Source organism: Salvelinus namaycush, chromosome 1 (assembly GCF_016432855.1).
Source record: "Salvelinus namaycush isolate Seneca chromosome 1, SaNama_1.0, whole genome shotgun sequence".
Taxonomy (NCBI): domain Eukaryota; kingdom Metazoa; phylum Chordata; class Actinopteri; order Salmoniformes; family Salmonidae; genus Salvelinus; species Salvelinus namaycush.
The window spans coordinates 62,359,784-62,382,349 of record NC_052307.1 but is presented as its reverse complement, the minus strand read 5'-3'; the positions used below and the strand labels follow the sequence as shown (position 1 = coordinate 62,382,349).

The 22,566-nt window shown below is 42.3% G+C and overlaps 1 protein-coding gene across 2 annotated transcripts in view; it reads left to right on the top strand.

Annotated features, from left to right (window-relative positions):
- LOC120046701 (F-actin-monooxygenase MICAL2-like) overlaps positions 1 to 22,566 on the top strand; it is a 48,309-nt gene that overhangs the window by 3,909 nt on the left and 21,834 nt on the right. For both annotated transcript variants that reach the window (XM_038992139.1, XM_038992130.1), the window contains exon 2: positions 16,248 to 16,627. In XM_038992139.1, coding sequence (XP_038848067.1) covers positions 16,367 to 16,627 — 261 coding nt within the window. In that variant the 5' untranslated portion in view covers positions 16,248 to 16,366. The remainder of the gene's footprint in view (positions 1 to 16,247; positions 16,628 to 22,566) is intronic.

Below are 22,566 nucleotides of genomic sequence, written 5' to 3'. Positions count from 1 at the left end.
GGAACAGTAAAAATAATATTGTTCACTAAGATGTATACACTTGCTGTTAGCCATGGGAGTATACTCTTAGAAAAATGTGTTCTTTGGTGTGCTGTATAGAACTTTTAGGTGTTCCATGTATGAAGCAAGCGATAGAACCCTTTTTGGTTCTATATGGAACCTTTTTCCAATACTATACAACATAGACAAATGTGATTACTTCAGAGCCAATGTTTTTGTGCAGTGTATACAACAGACATTAACAAATCAAAGTTTATCTGTAGCGGTCCACTTCTGTAATTTTTCTTCTCCTGTTTTATCACTATACCTATGCTATCTGGAATAACAATAAATCATCAGGTTTGACTTGCTCTCCCCAAAAGCAGATTTCTAGAAAGATCACAAGGTTTTATATCAGGAGTGAATGTAGAGATGTAAAGATGCTGAAGGTTTATGGTTTCTCGCTAGACATCACAGTTAGTCTAATTGAGGGGGTGGGTGTGTAAAGATCAAATCCACGCTGATTTATTACGTTTTAATATGTCTACATGAAAGTTCCCAAATGTTGTTAAAACTCAAGAGTTAGTGTGTTGTCAAAATATCTAAATTTGCCCCCTTAAGGGAGTTTCCCAAACTCAGCACGAACCTGCTGTTCTTGTAATTTTGTCAAAATTTACTTAGATGCAAATGCTGCGAGCAGCCAGTCTCATCTTCTAAGTTTGTAATTAGTGGTTGTGCCGAGGCTTCAGGGGCAGACTGGGACAAAAATTCAGCCCTGGCATTTTAGCCACACCAGCCCCCATCCACATAATAATTCACATTTCCCGTTGCTGCAGGATACATTCCCTGCTGTAGCAAACTGGCTCAAATGAAGATCATACATTTGTGTGTCTCTATTTTCTTCCTACCTCCACTGTACTCACCTCTGAGCTGTCTCTGCTAAGCCTCCTTTCCCACAGCACTGGTACCAGAAGACCAGGGGACCCCACTGCCTGTGCTGGGCCCAGCAACATCCTAGTTGTGAATGAATAAGCACATGTGTTAGATAAAAAATAACAAAAAATACTGAATAAATGCTTAATAGACGACCATTGGCCCATAATACCTTATAAAATCCTCAGAGTGCCTGGCTGTCATACATGTCTCTATCTTAAGGATTAATTACTATTACATACAGTGCCTTCGGAAAGTATTCAGACCCCTTGATTTTTTCCACATTTTGTTACGTCACAGCCTTATTCTTAAATTGATTAAATAGTTTCCCCCCCTCATCAATCTACACACAATACCCCATAATGACAAAGCAAAAACAGGTTTTTAGACATTTTTGCAAATTTATTAAAAATGGAAAATGGAGTATTCAGACCCTTTACTCAGTACTTTGTTGAAGCACCTTTGGCAGCGATTACAGCATCACGTTTTTTTGGGTATGAGGCTACAAGCTTGGCACACCTGTATTTGGGGAGTTTCTCCCATTCTTCTCTGCAGATCTTCTCAAGCTCTGTCAGGTTGGATGGGGAGCATCGCTGCGCAGCTATTTTCAGGTCTCTTCAGAGATGTTAGATCTGGTTCAAGTCCAGGCTCTAGCTGGGCCACTCAAGAACATTCAGAGACTTGTCCTGAAGCCACTCCTGCGTTGTCTTGGCTGTATGCTTAGGGTTGTTGTCCTGTTGGAAGGTGAACCTTTGTCCCAGTCTGAGGTCCTGAGTGCTCTGGAGCATGTTTTCATCAAGGATCTCTCTGTACTTTGCTCCGTTCATCTTTTCCTCGATCCTGACTAGTCTTGCCACTCTACCATAAAGGCTTGATTGGTGGAGTGCTGCAGAGGTGGTTGTCCTTCTGGAAGGTTCTTCCATCTCCACAGAGGAACTATAGAGCTCTATAGAGCTCTGTCAGAGTGACCATTGGGTTCTTGGTCGGTCACTCTGGCCAAGGCCTTTCCCCCCCGATTGCTTAGTTTGGCTGGGTGGCCAGCTCTAGGAAGAGTCTTGGTGGTTCCAAATGTCTTCCATTTAAGAATGATAGAGACCAATGTGTTCTTTCCAAATCATGTCCAATCAATTAAATTTAGCACAGATCCTCCAATCAAGTTGTAGAAACATCTCAAGGATGATCAATGGAAACAGGATGCACCTGAGCTCAATTTTGAGTCTCATAGCAAAGGGTCTGAATACTTATGTAAATATGGTATTTCTGTTTTTATTTTATTTTTTATACATTTGCAATATTATTTAAAAACCTTTTTCACTTTGAAATTATGGGGTATTGTGTGTAGATTGCTGAGGAAAAATAGTTAAAATATCAATTTTAGAATAAGGCTGTAACGTAACAAAATGTAGAAAAAGTCAAGGGGTCTGAATACTTTCCGAAGGCACCGTAAGGGCAGTGTGTGCTAGCTTCCATTAACCAACACAGAAAGACCTCCCCAGCAGGTGTTAATACTATAGCTTTTTAAACAAATTGTGAAGCTTGGAGCACAAACCCCTGGTTGTATTTCAACTTTCCAAGCAGAAGTTGTAGTTACTGTATATCTTAGTTGGAAATGGTCTGATATTGTGATAGACACATATTAAAATTGCTTCCTGAAATGTTGTTTTGGGAGTACAACTACTTGGAAGCCCAAGCGGTTGTTTACTGTAGTTCAACAGAAGTCCTTACGTTTTTATTATGAAATCTATACAGAAAGAACTGTTGCAAATACCATCATGTGATCACATCCAACAAGACCAATATAACCAGAGGACAAAGCGGGCCATTCATTCCATCCACTGCAGGATTTTGCTGTTGTTATTTCAACAATGGTGTGAATGCAGATGTTGTCTTGTACCACACCTTGCAGGGCAAAGAAAACAACCTTACCCCACAGCAGCATAATAATACACACTTTGCATAAACAAATGACCCTGCCCCAAACTAATTAAAGCACCTGTATGCTATACTGAGCCCCTCCCAGCCATCATAAACATTACATCACAAAAACACACTGATAAAGGACTACAGAATAGGCCCAGAGTCATGAGCACGCCATTAGATAGGCACTGTATATATTATAGAAGAGCCAAAATATTAAGAAACTGTCAATACATCTCTACAGCCTTTTAGCGAACGAAATAGGCTTTCCAGCCTCCAGTGGCGATGCCTATGTAATGTAATCCGACACCAGAGTCACTTGTTACCAGTGATGCCAATTTAGCAATTTTATTGCTAGATTTAGCAACTTTTCAGACTACCCTGGCAACTTGTTTTTCAAACAGCACCTAGCAACAAATTTAGCTACTTTTAAAAATGTATTTGGAACTTTTAGCAACTTTTGAAAAGTGACCCAAACGCTAAAATGCACTCATTTTCCCTCTAAATGACACAAAAATGATTTTCTCTGTCACACTCAGTCACAACACACGTGCCTGGCTGCAAAAGTGCATTGTGAGTGACGTCAGCAGCAGGCGCTCAGCTCGTGCACAGGCAGCAGCAATTTCAGTAAATTGCAAGAAAAGAGTGGGAGTCTGTACCTGAACAAATGTCAAATAATATTTTTTGCCGAGATGACCAGTCAATTTGAGTAACGTTATTGTGTATTCTACGTAATGACGCAAATTTACGTTATCACGTAATGACATCACAACGTCATTTAGCAACTTTTAGCAACAAATCAACCTGCCTCTAGCAATTTACCCTGAAAATTAGTCGGCAACACTGCTCGTTACTACATCTCATAAACTTATACCCACTCGCTGACTGAACAGACTGAGATTCAGAAACATTGACAAAACAATTAAAATATAGTCTTTTAATTGACCTTTAACAGAGGATTATTTAGCAATTATTACACATTAATTCAGTGTTTCATTGTAATACATTATAACTTTAATAAAAAGCAGTAGCACTGTATTTAATGTCTTTTAGATGGCTATTGGCTTATGCGTTATAAAAGCCAATCTAACAACCTTTTTAGGCTATTGCAAGTTAGTGTCCGTCATATGTGTTCCCTCGAACCCCCCCTTCCCCAATTAGTCCTATGTGTTAATTAACCTACTATTTCATACGATATATCCCCCAAATATTAACTGGCAGCATTAGGCTACATATGTGTATTTTGTCTGTTTTCTCCCTACCTCGACTGCACTGTCTTCTACAGCAGAAGCTGATCCGTCGGTGCTAAGCCTAGCATAATTTCTCAGTACAGTCACAGAACTCAGCAGAACCAGAATTTTTAGAAAAAAAGTTTGTTAATTTCACACATTTAGCATCGTAGGCCTCGAGGCACCACCTTTTTACAATCCATAATCTGGGCTGACTGATGACAGAGAGTCAGAGCGGGTGTCTTTACTGAGGCATGTTTGAGTTTGAATGTGACATTTTTTGTGACCTCAGCTCAGCTAATCAGAAAACCGGGCCGTCCCAAATGCTCCAATATATTATTGACAGAGAAATTACACAAAAATCTTTCAAACCAAATCTTGACAGGCACATGGACCGCCGGCCATGTCAGTTTTAAAAATTATTTTGTTTTGTTTTTACCAGCCAGCCCAACAAAAAGATGGTCTGGCCCATCTGGCATTTGCCAGAATTGCCTGATGGACAATTTGCCTGTGTGAGGCTTGATTTATACACGGATGTTAGAGATAAAAACCGCACCAGAGCACCTGCTCTGGAGCCTCAGGTTAATCTAATTGTATAAATAGTTTTACATGAACCAAGCCTTTGAATTCAGAGCTACAGTAGGGAGAACAAGTATTTGATACACTGCCGATTTTGCAGGTTTTCCTACTTACAAAGCATGTAGAGGTCTGTAATTTTTATCATAGGTACACTTCAACTGTGAGAGACGGAATCGAAAACAAAAATCACATTGTATGATTTTTAAGTAATTCATTTGCATTTTATTGCATGACATAAGTATTTGATACATCAGAAAAGCAGAACTTAATATTTGGTACAGAAACCTTTGTTTGCAATTACAGAGATCATACGTTTCCTATAGTTCTTGACCAGGTTTGCACACACTGCAGCAGGGATTTTGGCCCACTCCTCCATACAGACCTTCTCCAGATCCTTCAGGTTTCGGGGCTGTCGCTGGGCAATACGGACTTTCAGCTCCCTCCAAAGATTTTCTATTGGGTTCAGGTCTGGAGACTGTCTAGGCCACTCCAGGATCTTGAGATGCTTCTTACGGAGCCACTCCTTAGTTGCCCTGGCTGTGTGTTTCGGGTCGTTGTCATGCTGGAAGACCCAGCCACGACCCATCTTCAATGCTCTTACTGAGGGAAGGAGGTTGGCCAAGATCTCGCGATACATGGCCCCATCCATCCTCCCCTCAATACGGTGCAGTCGTCCTTTCCCCTTTGCAGAAAAGCATCCCCAAAGAACGATGTTTCCACCTCCATGCTTCACGGTTGGGATGGTGTTCTTGGGGTTGTACTCATCCTTCTTCTTCCTCCAAACACGGCGAGTGGAGTTTAGACCAAAAAGCTCTATTTTTGTCTCATCAGACCACATGACCTTCTCCCATTCCTCCTCTGGATCATCCAGATGGTCATTGGCAAACTTCAGACGGGCCTGGACATGCGCTGGCTTGAGCAGGGGGACCTTGCGTGCGCTGCAGGATTTTAATCCATGACGGCGTAGTGTGTAACTAATGGTTTTCTTTGAGACTGTGGTCCCAGCTCTCTTCAGGTCATTGACCAGGTCCTGCCGTGTAGTTCTGGGCTGATCCCTCACCTTCCTCATGATCATTGATGCCCCACGAGGTGAGATCTTGCATGGAGCCCAAGACCGAGGGTGATTGACCGTCATCTTGAACTTCTTCCATTTTCTAATAATTGCACCAACAGTTGTTGCCTTCTCACCAAGCTGCTTGCCTATTGTCCTGTAGCCCATCCCAGCCTTGTGCAGGTCTACAATTTTATCCCTGATGTCCTTACACAGCTCTCTGGTCTTGGCCATTGGTCATTGTGGAAAGGTTGGAGTCTGTTTGATTGAGTGTGTGGACAGGTGTCTTTTATACAGGTAATGAGTTCGAACAGGTGCAGTTAATACAGGTAATGAGTGGAGAACAGGAGGGCTTCTTAAAGAAAAACTAACAGGTCTGTGAGAGCCGGAATTCTTACTGGTTGGTAGGTGATCAAATACACATGTCATGCAATAAAATGCAAATGAATTACTTAAAAAACATACAATGTGATTTTCTGGATTTTTGTTTTAGATTCCGTCTCTCACAGTTGAAGTGTACCTATGATAAAAAGTACAGACCTCTACATGCTTTGTAAGTAGGAAAACCTGCAAATTCGGCAGTGTATCAAATACTTGTTCTCCCCACTGTATGTAACTTTCTCAGGGCTCACTACAGTAAAGAAGACAAATAAGCTGATGTCAATAAAACAGCAGACAGCATTCCAAATGAGCACCGTATTCCAGCCTGACTGGTCTGTCTGTAAGCTTATTCACAATATCCCAGAGCAGAACTGTGTGAACTTTCTTCTTCCTCTTTGCATTATTTCCTTCCTAGAGCCACACTGTGGAAGTGAGCACATGTTTCCAGGCAACAGCTCCAGCACCAGGACAGAAAGAGGATGTGGGAGGTTGAGGCTCAGAAAGCAAATCACTTGCAGGATTTATGCATGGTTTAAATTGGTTGATCCTTTCAGTAGGATCCCGCTCTGCCAACTTAAACCACCACGGTCATCAGCAGGATATAAATCGCCAACTAGACTACATTAACAAGTTTCCCCTGGCTTGTACAAGCTCAGAAATCGGTCATTAAGGAAACTTAAAAGGAGTTTGACTCAGTCCTTGTGCTTTAACCTCCAGCAAAGGCAGTTTCACAGTGGCAGCTCTCCATCCCTTTGATCTGGACAGGAATGCAGACGCACTCACATATCAGATGACCCAATAACACATCAGAGCTCTGCCACATGTAGCTGGAGGCAGTGGTGGAAAAAGTACCCAATTGTCATACTTGAGTAAAGTCAACATACCTTAATTGAAAATGACTCTAGTAAAAATGAAAGTCACCCAGTAAAATACTACTTGAGTAAAAATATATTTAAGTTTTAAAAGTAAATGTAATTGCTAAAATATACTTAATTATCAAAAGTAAAAGTATAAATAATTTCAAATACCTTACATAAATTCCTTCATGTTTTTTAGACAGGGGCATAGTCCAACACTCAGACATAATTTACTAACAAAGCATGATGAGTGGCAGGTAGCCTAGTGGTTAGAGCGTTGGGCCAGTAACCTGAAGGTTGCTAGATCAAATCCCTGACAAGGTAAGAATCTGTTGTTCTGCCCCTGAACAAGGCCATTGTAAATAACAATTTTTTCTTAACTGACTTGCCTGGTTAATAAAATAAATGTGTGTTTAGTGAGTCTGCCAGATCAGAGGCAGTAGGGATGTTCTCTTGATAAGTAATTGGACCAATTGCCTGTCCTGCTAAGCATTCAAAATGTTAGAAGTACATTGTTTTCTTTAGGAATGTAGTGAAGTAAAAGTAAAAGTTGTCAAAAATATACAGATACCCCCAAAAACTACTTAAGTTGTACTTTAAAATATTTTTACTTAATTACTTTACACCACCACTTGCTGACTTTCTTTACCCTGAAATTACTGTAAGGGTTAAAGTAGAATTGTGTTTACAGAGCAACAACCCCTAAGCACTCCATCATTGTGTCTATGATCACAATAAATGGTCATCAAATGTAATGGACAGAGTCCAGCAGTCCTTTTTCTGAAGAGTGGCACAGATCCTTCAGGTCTGATGGAGCTGTTCTCTTTGTGGTCAGCAACACAGTGTATTTATGTTTGTAGAGTGGTCTTATACAGATGTCAGGCTATCCTCCCGGACATGTGCTGTTTTCCTCTGGAACATGACACCTGTCTATTCTGAGCATGACTTCCCTGAAAGCTGCCTTACCGGCTCCACTATTCCTTCCCTGTGGTCATCCAGTGTCATATAAACCCCTCGGTGCCATTCTGAAATATGGAACAGGATCTTTGGATCCAATTGCCTCTGCTGACTGAATGTCTGTCTGACTGTCTGGGGGAATGTCAGTTACCAAAAAATCTGCCTTGTGCAGTCACTTCTCACCGTAAGAATCTTGATATCCCTCACATTATGAGGACCTCATGTTACTGTATGGTCTATTGGTGTAATGATTGCATTGAATATGGCATCAGGCCAGTGTTTCCCTGATTTTTCAATGTTGATTTAAGAACATCAGAGCATTCTTTGTGTGGGATCTTTATACATGGCGAGAGTTCACTGCGTTTGTCAGCTATTTGCTCATTTATTTGTGTGAAATGGAGAAAATAATGTGCCACTGGATGAGGTCAAACTATTGTGCTAAGTGGATTACATACTGTCTGTCAAACTTCAAATAGCTGGACAGACATTATCTATGTGCTTTGTGTCTGAAGTTTGTCCAGATAAATCTTTCTCCAAGTCCAAGAGGACATGTGGTTAACACACACTGCGTGGGTCAGACAGGCCTCCAGACGGCAGACAGCTGCTTCACCTCTCCAGTGCCTGCTTCTGTGTAAATTAATTATTTTTTCCTCTCTAGGTGAATGACATTCACTGGGGCCGGCCAGATAACGCAGTGTTTTTAACCGTGTCCAAGACGCTCTCCTTTGTTTTGGCACCGCTGCCTGAAGAAGCAGCCAGATTTCTCAGAGTTGAGATAGTACAAGCGAGTTATGAGGGCTGGAGAGGGGCAAAGTTGTTGGCGGGATGCTGGAACATATGGTTTTCTTAGATTGTTGTCCAGCTCTGAGGCGTAATGTCTGCTTATCAGGGGTTGAGGGCTTCCTTCCTAGTTTCCTTCAGTTCTCTCGGTAATTAACTGCATTACGTGTCATTCCCAGCCCTCCCACTGTTTTCCTTTGAGTCGTCAGCTTCCCATTGTCTTTTGATAGCTAGAGGCTGTGTGGAGCAACACAGATGGACATCAAGTCATTGTTTTGTGTTTTACTGGTCTAGCAGTATGTACTATATTGCTCAGTTTCTATGGCCATGGCTGATGCAGCAATAGGCCCACTTCTTAAGTTATTGGCCAGTGTTTTCTGCCTAATACCATGTATTGCCTGGTTGGTTGTTATTAGACTAAGTCTTAATACAACCTGGTGTTGTTGTAAAGGTATTTTAGGTGTTAAGGTGACTTGGGATTCTCCTCATTAAATGCGCTCCACTACCAGTCTCATTGCATGGAGCTGCATGTGTAACTGAAGTGGAATTTAAGTCACAGCTGATGGCTAATATGGTATGGAAATTAAACATATTTTGATTCTTATCAAGAATATGTAAGCGCAAGAGCAACCATGCTAATGAGAGCGTCAGATATAACAAAAATGTAATAAATAAAACATTCCAGAACATTGGTTAAGTAGCTAGTGTTTGAATAATTGTTTTGTTCTCATAGAACATGTGCCGATTATTTACAGTATAATGCGTATACAGGTATGTGTGTGTTTGAGGGAGTGTGTGTCTCTGGCTAGCTCCCTTTAGCTGTTCTGCCTTGGCAGGCCAGCTGTAACAGGTACATACTTCACATCTCTGGAATTCCTCCTCTGGAAACTGATAGCATGTGCACTCGTACCTCTGAAAAATGCACTGGATTACTTGAACTCAGAATAACCTTCAGGAGATATACTATATACTATAGCTCTGCCTCAGTTTCTCTGTAGAGTATACTCTGTCAGAGTCATGAGTCAAGAATCTTTGAATAACAAAGTTATGAGAACTATTATCTAATACAATAACATGTAACTGAGACACCTGTGCTGTATTGTGAAAGCACCAGTGATGGGATGGTTTGTTTGATTCATTGTTAAAATTATATTACAGGCATAAAATGAGTAGCCAGTGTTTGCAAATGGATTAGTAATTAGCCAAGTCATAGATGGGCAGATACGATTAAAAAAAAACAGGTATGATTGTTGAAACCTGTACAGTATGGTGAAATCGAGCGTCCAGGTTCGCGTAAAAACAGCTTGGAACGGCCATTGATCCCAGCTGCGGTCTGCTCTTTGTGTCTCTCTTTCTCTCGCTCTTTCTCTCTTTTTTTTGTATGTGTGTTTTTTACGGGTTCTTTGTGGGCTGGTGCTGTCTGCCTGCGGATTGCCTTTCCATGCTGTCAGATGGAGATCATGGGTGAGGTCATGGGATTCCATTTAGGACAATATAGCCTCAGCTCTTCTAGCTGACCGTACAGTGCCTTCGAAAAGTATTCAGACCACTTTACTTTTTCCACATTTTGTTACGTTAGTGTCTTATTCTAAAATAAAAAACTTAAATATCACATTTCCATAAGTATTCAGACACTTTACTCAGTACTTTGTTGAAGCACCTCGGCAGCGATTACAGCCTTGAGTCTTCTTGGGTATGACGCTACAAGCTTGGCACACCTTTATTTGGGGAGTTTCTCTCATTCATCTCTGCAGATCCTCTCAAACTCTGTCAGGTTGGATGGGGAGCTTTGCTGTGCAGCTATTTCAGATCTCTCCAGAGATGTTAGATCTGGTTCAAGTCTGATCTCCGGCTGGGCCACTCAAGGACATTCAAAGACTTTTCCCGAAGCCACTCCTGCGTTGTCTTGGCTGTGTGCTTAGGGTCGTTGTCCTGTTGGAAGGTTAACCTTTGCCCCAGTCTGAGGTCCTGAGCACTATGGAGCAGGTTTTCATCAAGGATCTCTCTGTACTTTGGTCCGTTCATCTTTGCCTCGATCCTGACTAGTCTCCCAGTCCCTGCCGCTGAAAAACATTCCCACAGCATGATGCTGCCACCACCATGCTTCACTGTAGGGATGGTCCCAGGTTTCCTCCAGATGTGATGCTTGGCATTCAGGCCAAAGAGTTCAATCGTGGTTTCATCAGACCCGAGAATCTTGTTTCGAATGGTCTGAGAGTCTTTAGGTGCAAACTCAAAGCGGGCTGTCATGTGCCTTTTACTGAGGAGTGGCTTCCGTCTGGTCACTCTACCAGGCCCGATTTATGCTGAGATGGTTGTCCTGCTGGAAGGTTCTCCCATCTCCACAGAGGAACTCTAGATTCAGGTTCTTGGTCAACTCCCTGACCAAGGCCCTTCTCCCCCAATTGCTCAGCTCTAGGAAGAGTCTTGGTGGTTCAAAACATTTTCCATTTAAGAGGGATGAGGCCACTGTGTTCTTGGGGATCGTCAATGCTGCATACATTTTTTGGTACCCTTCCCCAAATCTGTGCCCTGACACAATCCTGTCCCGGAGCTCTACGGACAATTCCTTTGACCTCATGGCTTGGTTTTTGCTATGACACACACTGTGGGACCTTATATAGACAGGTGTGTACCTATCCAAATCATGTCCAATCAATTGAATTTATCACAAATACTCCAATCAATTGTAGAAACATCTCAAGGATGATCAATGGGAACAGAATGCACCTGAGCTCAATTTCGAGTTTCATAGCAAAGGTTCTGAATACTTATGTAAATATGGTATTTCTGTTTTTTATACATTTTTTATACATTTGCAATATTATTTAAAAACCTTTTTCACTTTGAAATTATGGGGTATTGTGTGTAGATTGCTGAGGAAAAATAGTTAAAATATCAATTTTAGAATAAGGCTGTAACGTAAGAAAATGTAGAAAAAGTCAAGGGGTCTGAATACTTTCCGAAGGCGCCGTAAGGGCAGTGTGTGCTAGCTTCCATTAACCAACACAGAAAGACCTCCCCAGCAGGTGTTAATACTATAGCTTTTTAAACAATTTGTGAAGCTTGGAGCACAAACCCCTGGTTGTATTTCAACTTTCCAAGCAGAAGTTGTAGTTACTGTATATCTTAGTTGGAAATGGTCTGATATTGTGATAGCCACATATTAAAATTGCTTCCTGAAATGTTGTTTTGGGAGTACAACTACTTGTTAATGGAAGCCCAAGTGGTTGTTTACTGTAGTTCAACAGAAGTCCTTAAGTTTTTATTATGAAATCTATACAGAAAGAACTGTTGCAAATACCATCATGTGGTCACATCCAACAAGACCAATATAACCAGACAAAGCGGGCCATTCATTCCATCCACTGCAGGATTTTCTCACCATTTGCTGTTGTTATTTCAACAATGGTGTGAATGCAGATGTTGTCTTGTACCACACCTTGCAGGGCAAAGGGAACAACCTTACCCCACAGCAGCATAATAATACACCCTTTGCATAAACAAATGACCCTGCCCCAAACTAATTAAAGCACCTGTATGCTATGCTGAGCCCCTCCCAGCCATCTCTCAGCACTCATAAACATTATATCACAAAAACACACTGATAAAGGACTACAGAATGGGCCCAGAATCATGAGCACGCCATTGGATAACTGTGGTTGAACCATTGACAGAGCTCGGTAGGCGTTGCCTCTGGTTCCTTGTTGATAGAGCAGTTCAGTGCTATGTGAGGCATGTAGCGTTGGAATGCAGTCTGGGGCTTGGCTGTCTCCAGAGAGAGGCCTATAGGGTTTTGTGTCTGACACTGGGACAGGAGCCGGGGGTCACTATGTTGTGTGTATCAGCCTGGGGGACAGAAGTTGACACCCCTCCCACATTGTCCTCAATACGAGCTGGCATCCCATTATCCAGGATGAATGACTGTAAGGCAAAGAAACAACAATAGTGAACAGGATGCAAAATATACAGCTAGTTTGGGCCAAACAGGATTCTGTAAGATAGGAGGATTTTGTTTGTATGAGAACTGTTTTCAGTGACCACAAATAGTGCTCATGTTCCAGGAAAAATCTATATTTTGTTATTTTTTTCATTAGTCCACGGTATATAGTCCCAAAATGCATCATCATGAGTGACACTTTGCTTCTTGAAAATCCTATCTCTTGAAAGCTTGACTGCTGACATGCAAAACATTTTGAGACTGTATCAACAGTGGACTAATGAAAAAAATACCTAAAGTTTTTGAGTGGATTTTTCCTTTTATTTATGACTATTTAGAGTTGTTTCCCAAAACGCATCCCTGAAAGCTGCCTGAGAACTAAGACTTGGTTCAAGGACTTGACAACAGAAGACAAGTCTCATGTATGGAGTTGCTTATCATGTGTCAGTGACATAATAACACGTTTCTTAATGGACAGATGGCATATCGTTCTCTCAACAACTGCTGCACAGTGGAAGAGGAGAGGTGGTGTCACTCGGCCCAACTCCAGTAGGCAGCAGAGCAGATACACTACATGACCCTTGCTGCTATAACAGCCTCCACTCTTCTGGGAAGGCTTTCCATTAGATGTTGGAACATTGCTGCGGGGACTTGCTTCCATTCAACAACAAAAGCATTAGTGAGGTTCTTCCACACTGATTTCGACAAACCTTTTCTGTATGAACCTCGCGTTGTGCACGGTGGCGTCATGCTGAAACAGGAAAGGGCCTTCCCCAAACTGTTGCCACAATGTTGGAAGCACATAATTGTCTAGAATGTTATTGTATGCTGTAGCGTTAAGATTTCCCTTCACTGGAACTAAGGGGTCTAGCACGGAACCATGAAAAACAGCCCCAGACCATTAGTCCTCCTCCACCAAACTTTACAGTTGGCACTATGCATTCGGGCAGGTAGCGTTCTCCTGGCATCCGCCAAACCTAGATTTGTCTGTTGGACTGCCAGATGGTGAAGCGTGATTCATCACTCCAGAGAATGCATTTCTACTGCTCCAGGGTCCAATGGCGTTGAGCTTTCCACCACTCCAGCTGACGGTTAGCATTGTGCATGGGGATCTTAGGCTTGTGTGTGGCTGCTCGGCCATGGAAACCCATTTCACGAAGCCCCAGACGAACAATTATTGTGCTGACTTTGCTTCCAGAGGCAGTTTGGAACTAGTGAAGCTACGCGCTTCAACATTTGGTGGTCCCATTCTGTGAGCTTGTGTGGCCTACCACTTCGCGGCTGAGCCGTTGCTGCTCCTAGACATTTCCACTTCACAATAACAGCACTTACAGTTGACCGTGGCAGCTCTAGCAGGGCAGACATTTAACAAACTGACTTGTTGGAAAGGTCACATCCTATGACGGTGCCAGGTTGAAAGTCACTCAGCTGTTCATTACGGGCCATTCTACTGCCAATGTTTCTCTATGGAGATTGCATGGCTGTGTGCTCAATTGTATACACCTGTCAGCAACGGGTGTGGCTGAAATAGCCGAATCCACTCATTTGAAGGGGTGTCCACACACTTTTGTATATATAGTGTACCTCCCCCAGGCCCTGTAGTGTTAGTTGAGGTGGAGAGTGGGGGACGGCACTGCAGCAGGTCCTGCTGGGCTGGGCTCACCTCTCCCTTGGCCAAGCCCAGCACAGGCCAGCTCTCTCCATGGATGATTTGAATATCAAATGATTGCTGTTTCCAAACCTCACAGAAGCCATGGTCCCCACCCAAAACGTTCCCATATTTTTAGGAGAAGTTTCCATGTTTTGCTTTGATGTTGTGCTCTGGTGTGGATTCCCTGGCATGATTTTTTAAGGAGGGGATTGGGTTATTTTTCTTGTGTCAGTTTCATGTTTCAATATATGGTACGTGAGGGTAATGCTAAAAGTAAAAGTAAGCACATGTGAGCCTAAATCATAATTAATGAAGAGTTTTCGGGTCTCTCTCAGTTAAGGTGTGGCCTGAGTACCACCCTGGCCACTCAATGATACAGAGAGGTTGTCCTCAAACTAATATTCTGTTTCACTTTTATCCTTCGGACTTGTCGAGACATCAATATTATCATAGCGAATTCAACGGCATTGAAATCCTAGAGGGGAGCGAAAAAAATACACAGCTCTCAACATGGTCTCAGAGCATTTCGTATTATTATGTACGTACATCCGTGGACATTACATTTAGTGTGTGTTACGTTTCGTATGGTATGTATTAATTTGTAGATGTTTGTATGATATGTTAAGAATGACAATTCATTGATAAATTACATATTGCAATTCATACAATATGTTATGCATTTGCTAAATCTCTAATATGTAACAAATTCCCATTTGTTGTGGCTAATGTTATCTAGGTGGCTAATGCTAACATTTGTTTTTTAGGGGTTAAGGTTAAGATTAGGGTTAAGGTTAGGTGTTAGGTTAGGGTTAGGGTTAGCTAAAAGAGTTAAGGTTAGGGTTAGGGAAAGAGTTAGCTAAAATGCTAAGTAATTGCAAAGTAGCTCAAAAGTAGTAAGTAGTTGCAAATCTGCTAATTAGTAAAAATGCATATCACTCATACTAATTTGAGTGTCCCGGTTGTACATTTACTATGTAATGTAGACCTATGAGACCAGTCTACAACTCTAGGTAGTATATCCAGGGGTAGGAGATGTCCCTCTTCTGCAAATGATTATTATTATTATTATTTATTTTTTTACATCTGTCCAGTTTTCAGCTGGAGAGCGAAAGCCGCAAGACAAGCACTTTTTTCTCCCTGATTAGCAGTATGTCCGTGTCCACTAGTGCCAAGTCAGTGATGTGCAAACAGGCATGGACAGAACTGTCTGACCTTAATGAGCTGTCTGGTATTTTTATCCATAGGTTTGGTCATTAGAATGAAACAAACTGTTCTTTGTAGATGGAAGTCATGATTCATTAATGTGTTGATATTCTCTGTGTTACTGTATGACCTTCTGTATGTCATTTAGTTCATAGAAATGGGAATACTGCATGTTTTGAAACAGGTTTCTATTTTGAGCTTTTGAACTTTGGCAGTGACTTTTGGAAATGTGCACTCTTTTACAGTCCATTGTTGTCCAGAAATGAAGACAATCATTATCCCAGGATCTATCTATAAACAATCAGTTAGTATGGCATGCGGTATTAGTTTGGCAGCAAGTAAAAATGCGTTCTATGAGAGTTCAAACACATCTATTCTTACATTGGAAATGTTACAATGCATTATCTAATGCCAAATGTTTCAATCTGTAAGTCAGTGATGATTTGAAATAAAATAAATGCAATGAAACCTGTTCTGTAGAAAACCAGTGATTGTTGCAGGCTGATTAATTGACTGTCTCCCTAATTATCTTCCCCATGCCCTATATGAACTAGTCTATTCCCTCTGTGATTATTCTGAAGAAAGGCCATTGAAAGCCGAAACGTCAACTTTTTAAACTTACCTAATAAAACTAATATTTTTTTTATGGAGGGTTGCCCCTTTTCCTGTCCAATATTTGACTGTTTAAACAATTTTCCACTGTTCCATAAAGCCATCTGTTAAGGATTCTACACTTCTAAAGGCCGTGCGATGACATCAGACTCAATATATTTTCTCTGTACCTCCTCAGATTGGGCATGACCATGGGGGCCAGGCTGTGGGTGTAGCCACTGAGACAGCTGGGGAGAGGGAGAGAGGAGGAAAAGCAAGCCAGCACCAGCCAAGCACCCTGCACTCCTGCTGGGGAAGATGGGGGAGACAGAGGAGGAAAAGGACCAGGCAGGGAAGCTGTTTGAGAATTTCATCCAGGCCTCCACCTGTAAGGGCACCCTGCAGTCATTCAACCTCCTGTGCAGGCTGCTGGATCTAGACCCTCAGGACCATGAGACGTTCTACTATACTCTGAAGACCAGGCTCACCTCCTGGAGGGCCAAGGCCCTCTGGACCAAACTGGACAAGAGAACCTGCCACAAGGAGTACAAGAAGGGCCAGGCTTGTGTGGGCACCAAGGTAAGCTAACAGCCATTCACCATGACATTCTAAGAACACTTGCTTTGTATCATACAGAGGTGTTGAATATACCTTTGGTATTATTGACACACTGTAGACAGAGCTCTGTTTCATGGAAGTCTTTGGAGACAAAAGAGACAAAGAAAGACCATCAGCGTGAAAATTGACTTGACATTGCACAGTGCACACCCTACAGTAGTTTGAAATAAGATCCCAATATATTCATGTGGAAGTAATATTTATGAATGTTATGCATTTCACTTCTCTTTGTGTGGCTGTGAGTTGTATGACTGGTCTGACCCATTGGCTTATGATTAATCCGGACTCAAGTCACAATAGTGAGGTGTGACTGATTCTCTGCATTTTTCCCAGCTGTAATCGGTTTTAGACAATCGGCAGTTTGTCCTTCCTTTGTAGAGAAGTGCTCTGTCATAGGGAGGGTAGTGACTTAGGCAACGTCATGGTCATCACTTTAAACTGTACCTGTCAGGACACATTAAATCCTCTACTATCCTTTACTGCAGCTGGCGCATATAAACAGCTGAGAAAGTGTGTTCTTCTGATCAGACAGAACTCGAAGTTTATCTCAGCACACACACACACACACACACACACACACACACACACACACACACACACACACACACACACACACACACACACACACACACACACACACACACACACACACACACACACACACACACACACACACACACACTTAAGGCGTCTGCATGCTTCATTTCGGTTGGTGCCAGTTCGAACTCACCGAGGCGAACCGAACAAGCATGCTCACATAGTCCCTTGAAAAACTAGAAAAAAGTGGCAAACGTACTGTTTGTACATTTTAAGACCCCATAGCCAGTATATACTTCCTCAAATAGTCAGAATTTATCTAAAATAACTCAACAAATCTGTCATTAATTTTGACGTTTTTGCAGAGGATAAATTAGATGGGCAATTTTACATCTAAGATGTTTGGTTGCAGACGCAGTATTTCTCTAAAAGTGCCAGAACAGCGAAAAACCCCTCCAAAACGAACAAAAAAACACCACAAAATGTCATCATAATATATTCACAAACTCTTCCGAACTGTTTCGGCTGGGAAGCATGCCAACGCCTTTACTGTAACTCACTCCCTCCCTCACTTCCGCACTATCCTCATTCCTCCTCATCCACAGCTCTACAAAGTCTTGCCTCTTACAGCACCCTCAATCAGTCACCAGAATGCTTTCATAACACACATCCACAGACAGCATCACTCTGCAAGTGTGATTATTTTCCTTGGTTCTACTGAGGGGGCGGTGTTCTTTATTGGGCCCTCCGAAAAGGTTGGAACCATGCCCAGATTGTTATTAAAGTGTGTTTTAAGTTATCCAAAATAAGACAGGTTTTACAAGTTCTCTCTGATACCAGCTATAAACCAGGTTGGAACACCATATACCCCCTTGATCTGAGAGTATGCCATGATTAGGTGCTATACCAGTTCTATTGAACCTTTCATTAAAGTGTCTGATTGTCTTTAGTCCCGTGCCAAAGAGTTTCAGCTAGGTTTCCTCAGTCTGACAAGCCACAGGACAGCATAGAATGGTCTTATTTTTCAAAGTAATAAAACAGATGTACAGTACAGTCTCTTGGTTCTGGGTAATTAACCATACTGTTGGTACAGTAGGAGAGACTCACGTAAGTATTTGATTTACGCTGGCTGTGTGGATGGAAACAGGAATGACCTTGTAACAAAATTGAGGCTAGAATTCAACTTACCCTCACTTCTTACGTTTCAAGTCTGTTTACAGAATAGGAGATTTAAGGAGTAAAATAATTGACGTACATTTCCCACAGATAGTGGTACAGCATATGGCTCTCCTGTTGGGATTAATTGCAGCCCACCTGCCACAACTTGATAAATTACTTTACTTTACTTTCTTCACAAGGAGTGGATGGCGTAAGCGATGCGTTAGGGTTTGGTGGCGGTTCACAGGGAATAATAATGTTTTAACATTCCTCACCCAGCCTCCAAATGCCTGCTGGAGCTACAATCTGTATAGGATATGAAGTCATCCCCAGTTTGTTACTGCATACAGCTGGCTATAATGCTAATGACACACACGTACTGTTGGTTTCTTATATATACGTTTTTAATGAGGAACACAATGAAGGCCTGTATTTATTTTTTTAAATACGAAGCAGATACACTGAACAGAATTATCAGAGAACATATGTTACTGGGCTTAGTCTCTTTCACTGATTATGCTGTTAAATGTAAGCGCTTTAGGCCTATTGAAGTGGCTTCTTGAGCCCGAGATCTGACAAGCTTATTTTATTAGTATCAGAGTTGCTTTGTGCTCGTCTCATCTGAGAGGTCTGGAGAAGTGAGCTGAAGTGGGAAGAGGCCCAGTGAGAGAGACGATTAGTTTTCCAGGGCGGTGCCGCTGTCCAGTGCCAGATTCTATGGAAACTATTTGAACCGGCTATGTCCTGAAGGTGAGCTCCTGACCTGCACTTCAGCGCCAGTATACCTCAGCAAAATACAGACACTGTTTTCTATTAAGGGACTGATTTGTCTGTTCTCTGCATTTTTAAGCATTATAATTATCAGGCAATCAAACTCCACATTATGACACATACTATCATTGCAATAATAGCCTAGTTAAATCATATGGCAAGTAGCATGATAATTTGTAGTCTCAGTTGTGCAAACACAAAGCTCCTTGAGCTCGGTAATATGTTTGGAATGGTTTTGCATTCATGAAATGCCTTCAATCATAAGTGCTACATTTAATTTCCTTTTTCTTATGTGAACTGTTATGCCTGTATAATGTTGGCACATACCTCATGTATGAAGCACATGGAAACGTTTTCATTGTATTATTGTTTATTACCTTGTTATTCAGTTCCCCAGTCTCGTGCCCTTTAGACTAAACTACAGTGAAGACATGAACTCTTTACTTCACAACCCACTGAATGCGGGTTAGAATTAAAGACAGAACAACTGTTTTTTAAGGATTATTTCCCCCCTCATTGTAGAGGAGCTCTCCGTTTTTAACAGGTTGTCTTTGTCATGCTCGTAAATCTCACCCTAGATGGCCCATCATTGAACAGTGTGTCATCAACATTTCCATGCTTGGCATCCTCCCTTGACAATTGTGACATCTTGACAGATGGACCTATTTTCCCTTAATTATATGGTTTGATACTGTGGAAAATTGTGCTTCCACTGAGCAAATAATTCACTGTATGGAACCTTCTACGGTATGATTTGAAAGTTCAGAGACACACTGTGCCCTCCTTGCCTGTTTCTCAGGCCTATTTCATGCCCAGACAGGAGTATTGCTCCTTTTCTCCTGTTCTAATTTCCATGAAGTCCCAGATGGCTGTTTGCGACGGTTGCCAGTTCATGTTGTGGCTCTCCCGGTGGTCTCTCTCAGTTGATTGAGTACCTTAAGTCTGACGTTTTGTCCTAAAACAGCGTGAGCCACCACCGTACGCTGGGCCAAGCTAGTGAGGCATCACATCATGTCTGCAGGTGCACAGGCTCCGCTCGCTCACTCACACACACAGTCAGTTTGTTTTACTCCGGTGAAGCCAGAATAAGCATGTGTGTTAAGGAGCTCCACTCAGCCCAGTGTTGGGGGGTGTTCCTGTCAATCTAACCTGGCTGGCCTGTTGAAGTGGCTGGACAGCATGTACACACTAGAGACCACCAGTCAGCTAATGTCTTAGACCTTAGAGGACATACTATACTCCTTAAAGAGATGAGCTGTAGAGTTTAACGAGTCATTTGTACTCATTCAAAAACAGTGCAGTTATGGAGGATAATGTTTTGTTCAGCAGTATCCTATAGTCTTGAGCTCTATAGATTGATCAGGATTCCAGGAGACAATAATTTCCAACTGCCTGACATTGTGTCCACTTTCCATTTTGATAAGCATGTTTGAGTTGGCCTCCAGTGTACATTCTGCATGAAGTGAGTATGATAAACTGTGTACGTGACCAATAAACTTTGATTTGATTTTGATTTGATTGCCAGCTAATAGGGCTCCAGGTGCAGTAATGTAATGAACGGGAGAGAAGTGAAAGGTGAGGCGGGGGGCGGGGTCTTCCACTCCTGGTGAGGGTGAGCGGGTGAGGTCACAGGTGGGGTACAGACAGGAAGTAGCTGTGATCTGACTCACTGGCCCTCAGGAAGCCCTCCCATCTGCGATAACACAGCCCTGCATAGAAACAGGAAAAACAAACCGCTCATCTCTCATAGCACCATAGAGACAGACTAAAACAAAAGTAATGCTTTGATAGTGATTATCTAGTTCATATCAGGTTTGATAATACCCCACATTGTGGGATGTGTGGTTAGGCACATCTGAATAAACTGAGCTGATGTTGTTCTGTGTTTGTGAATAAGGCATTGTTCCACATGTTTTTTTATTTTTCCTCTGTGGCGGTGGTGCTTAACACACCTGGCACGTCTCAGTGACTGTCTGATTCGTCTGACATTGGTTAAAGAGCCCATTCACTTTAATCACTCCTCGTGATGAAAAGAACTGGGCCAGGCCTGTTCAGACACAGCCACGTGCAGCCACCTGGGTTTGGCTAGTATACCTGATGAGTATTGAATACCTCATACTCTTACCCCTAGGCTACTAATGTTATGTTCTCCTTTGCCTTCTGATGACACCCTGCAGCAGACTCACACACGCAGAATGAGAAAACAGAATGACTAAAGCCCAATATTATTTTTATTGCTGGGAGCAGTGGTACCATTTATGGTGTGATCTGGGCAGCTGGCACGTTTAGCTCTGTAAACAGCACCCTGGGAAAGAGCGGGAGAGAGCGGGAGAGAGCGAGAGAGAGAGAGAGAGAGAGAGAGAAGGGGGTGGGGATAGAGGGGGGAGAGAAAGTGAAGGAGAGAGTGGGAGAGGGAGAATGAGAGAGAGAAGGAAGGATAGAGAGCTAGAGAAAAAGAGAGAGAGTACACCCCATTCAGCACAGAGCTACAGTATACAAACATGATAAGGCCCCCGAAGCTGGGGCTGAAACACGACCGTGTCACAATATTGATCGGATTGACACCTCCTGTGAGTTCCTGTGGCTCTTCAGGCAAACACACAGGGTGACAGGAAGTGAGTCCCGCTGTTCAAATATACTGCTGGCCCTCCCTGCACACAGGGGGGATTTAGAGGTCAGGTGTGTGGGTTGACTGGGCTGGGGAGGAAATAAGGGATCTAAAATGAAAAGGTCACAGTGGGCTGAGATGGCTGAGCCTGGTTGAGAGAGGCTCTGATTGGTTATAAGGTTAAGGAAACAGGAAGCCGCCCAACTCGTTGGCCACTGCAGGGGCTACTGTCTGACTCAGGAGTGGTTGGATGGTGAGAATATTCCTCCGAAGAACTAACACTCCATGTTCCTTCTCATCCTTTCTAGAAGGCTGGATGAATTCATGTTCTCACCACACATTCTCAGAAGGATCCTTTAACCCAAAATAACTGACTTCATGCATATTTGAGTGAGGCAGATGAGTGAGGCAGATGCATGAATCATGTCTTTGATATGGCTAGGCTGTAATAAGGATCTACGGTTGAGGTAATGACACATACTCTCCCAGCGCTGGGTCAGAGTAACACACAGCATACTGTCACCATAAACATCCACCCCAGGCACTTTACTTGGCAATATACAGTAAACACTCAACTCATCCCCTCATATTTAATCTGCTATTGAGTATGTCTGCAGGTTTAAACAATGGTTCTATTTTCAGTAAGTATTATTTATGATGGTGATAAGGCACGTTACAGTATATGATCTCTTTGACAGGCATATGGTTATGATGCACACATGTATTGTATTTTGTGTAACAGAAATGTGACTATGAAATACAATTTTGAGTCCTTTATTTGCACTCATAATGATAATGGTATCCCTCTGTCATTCTTGTCCCTGCA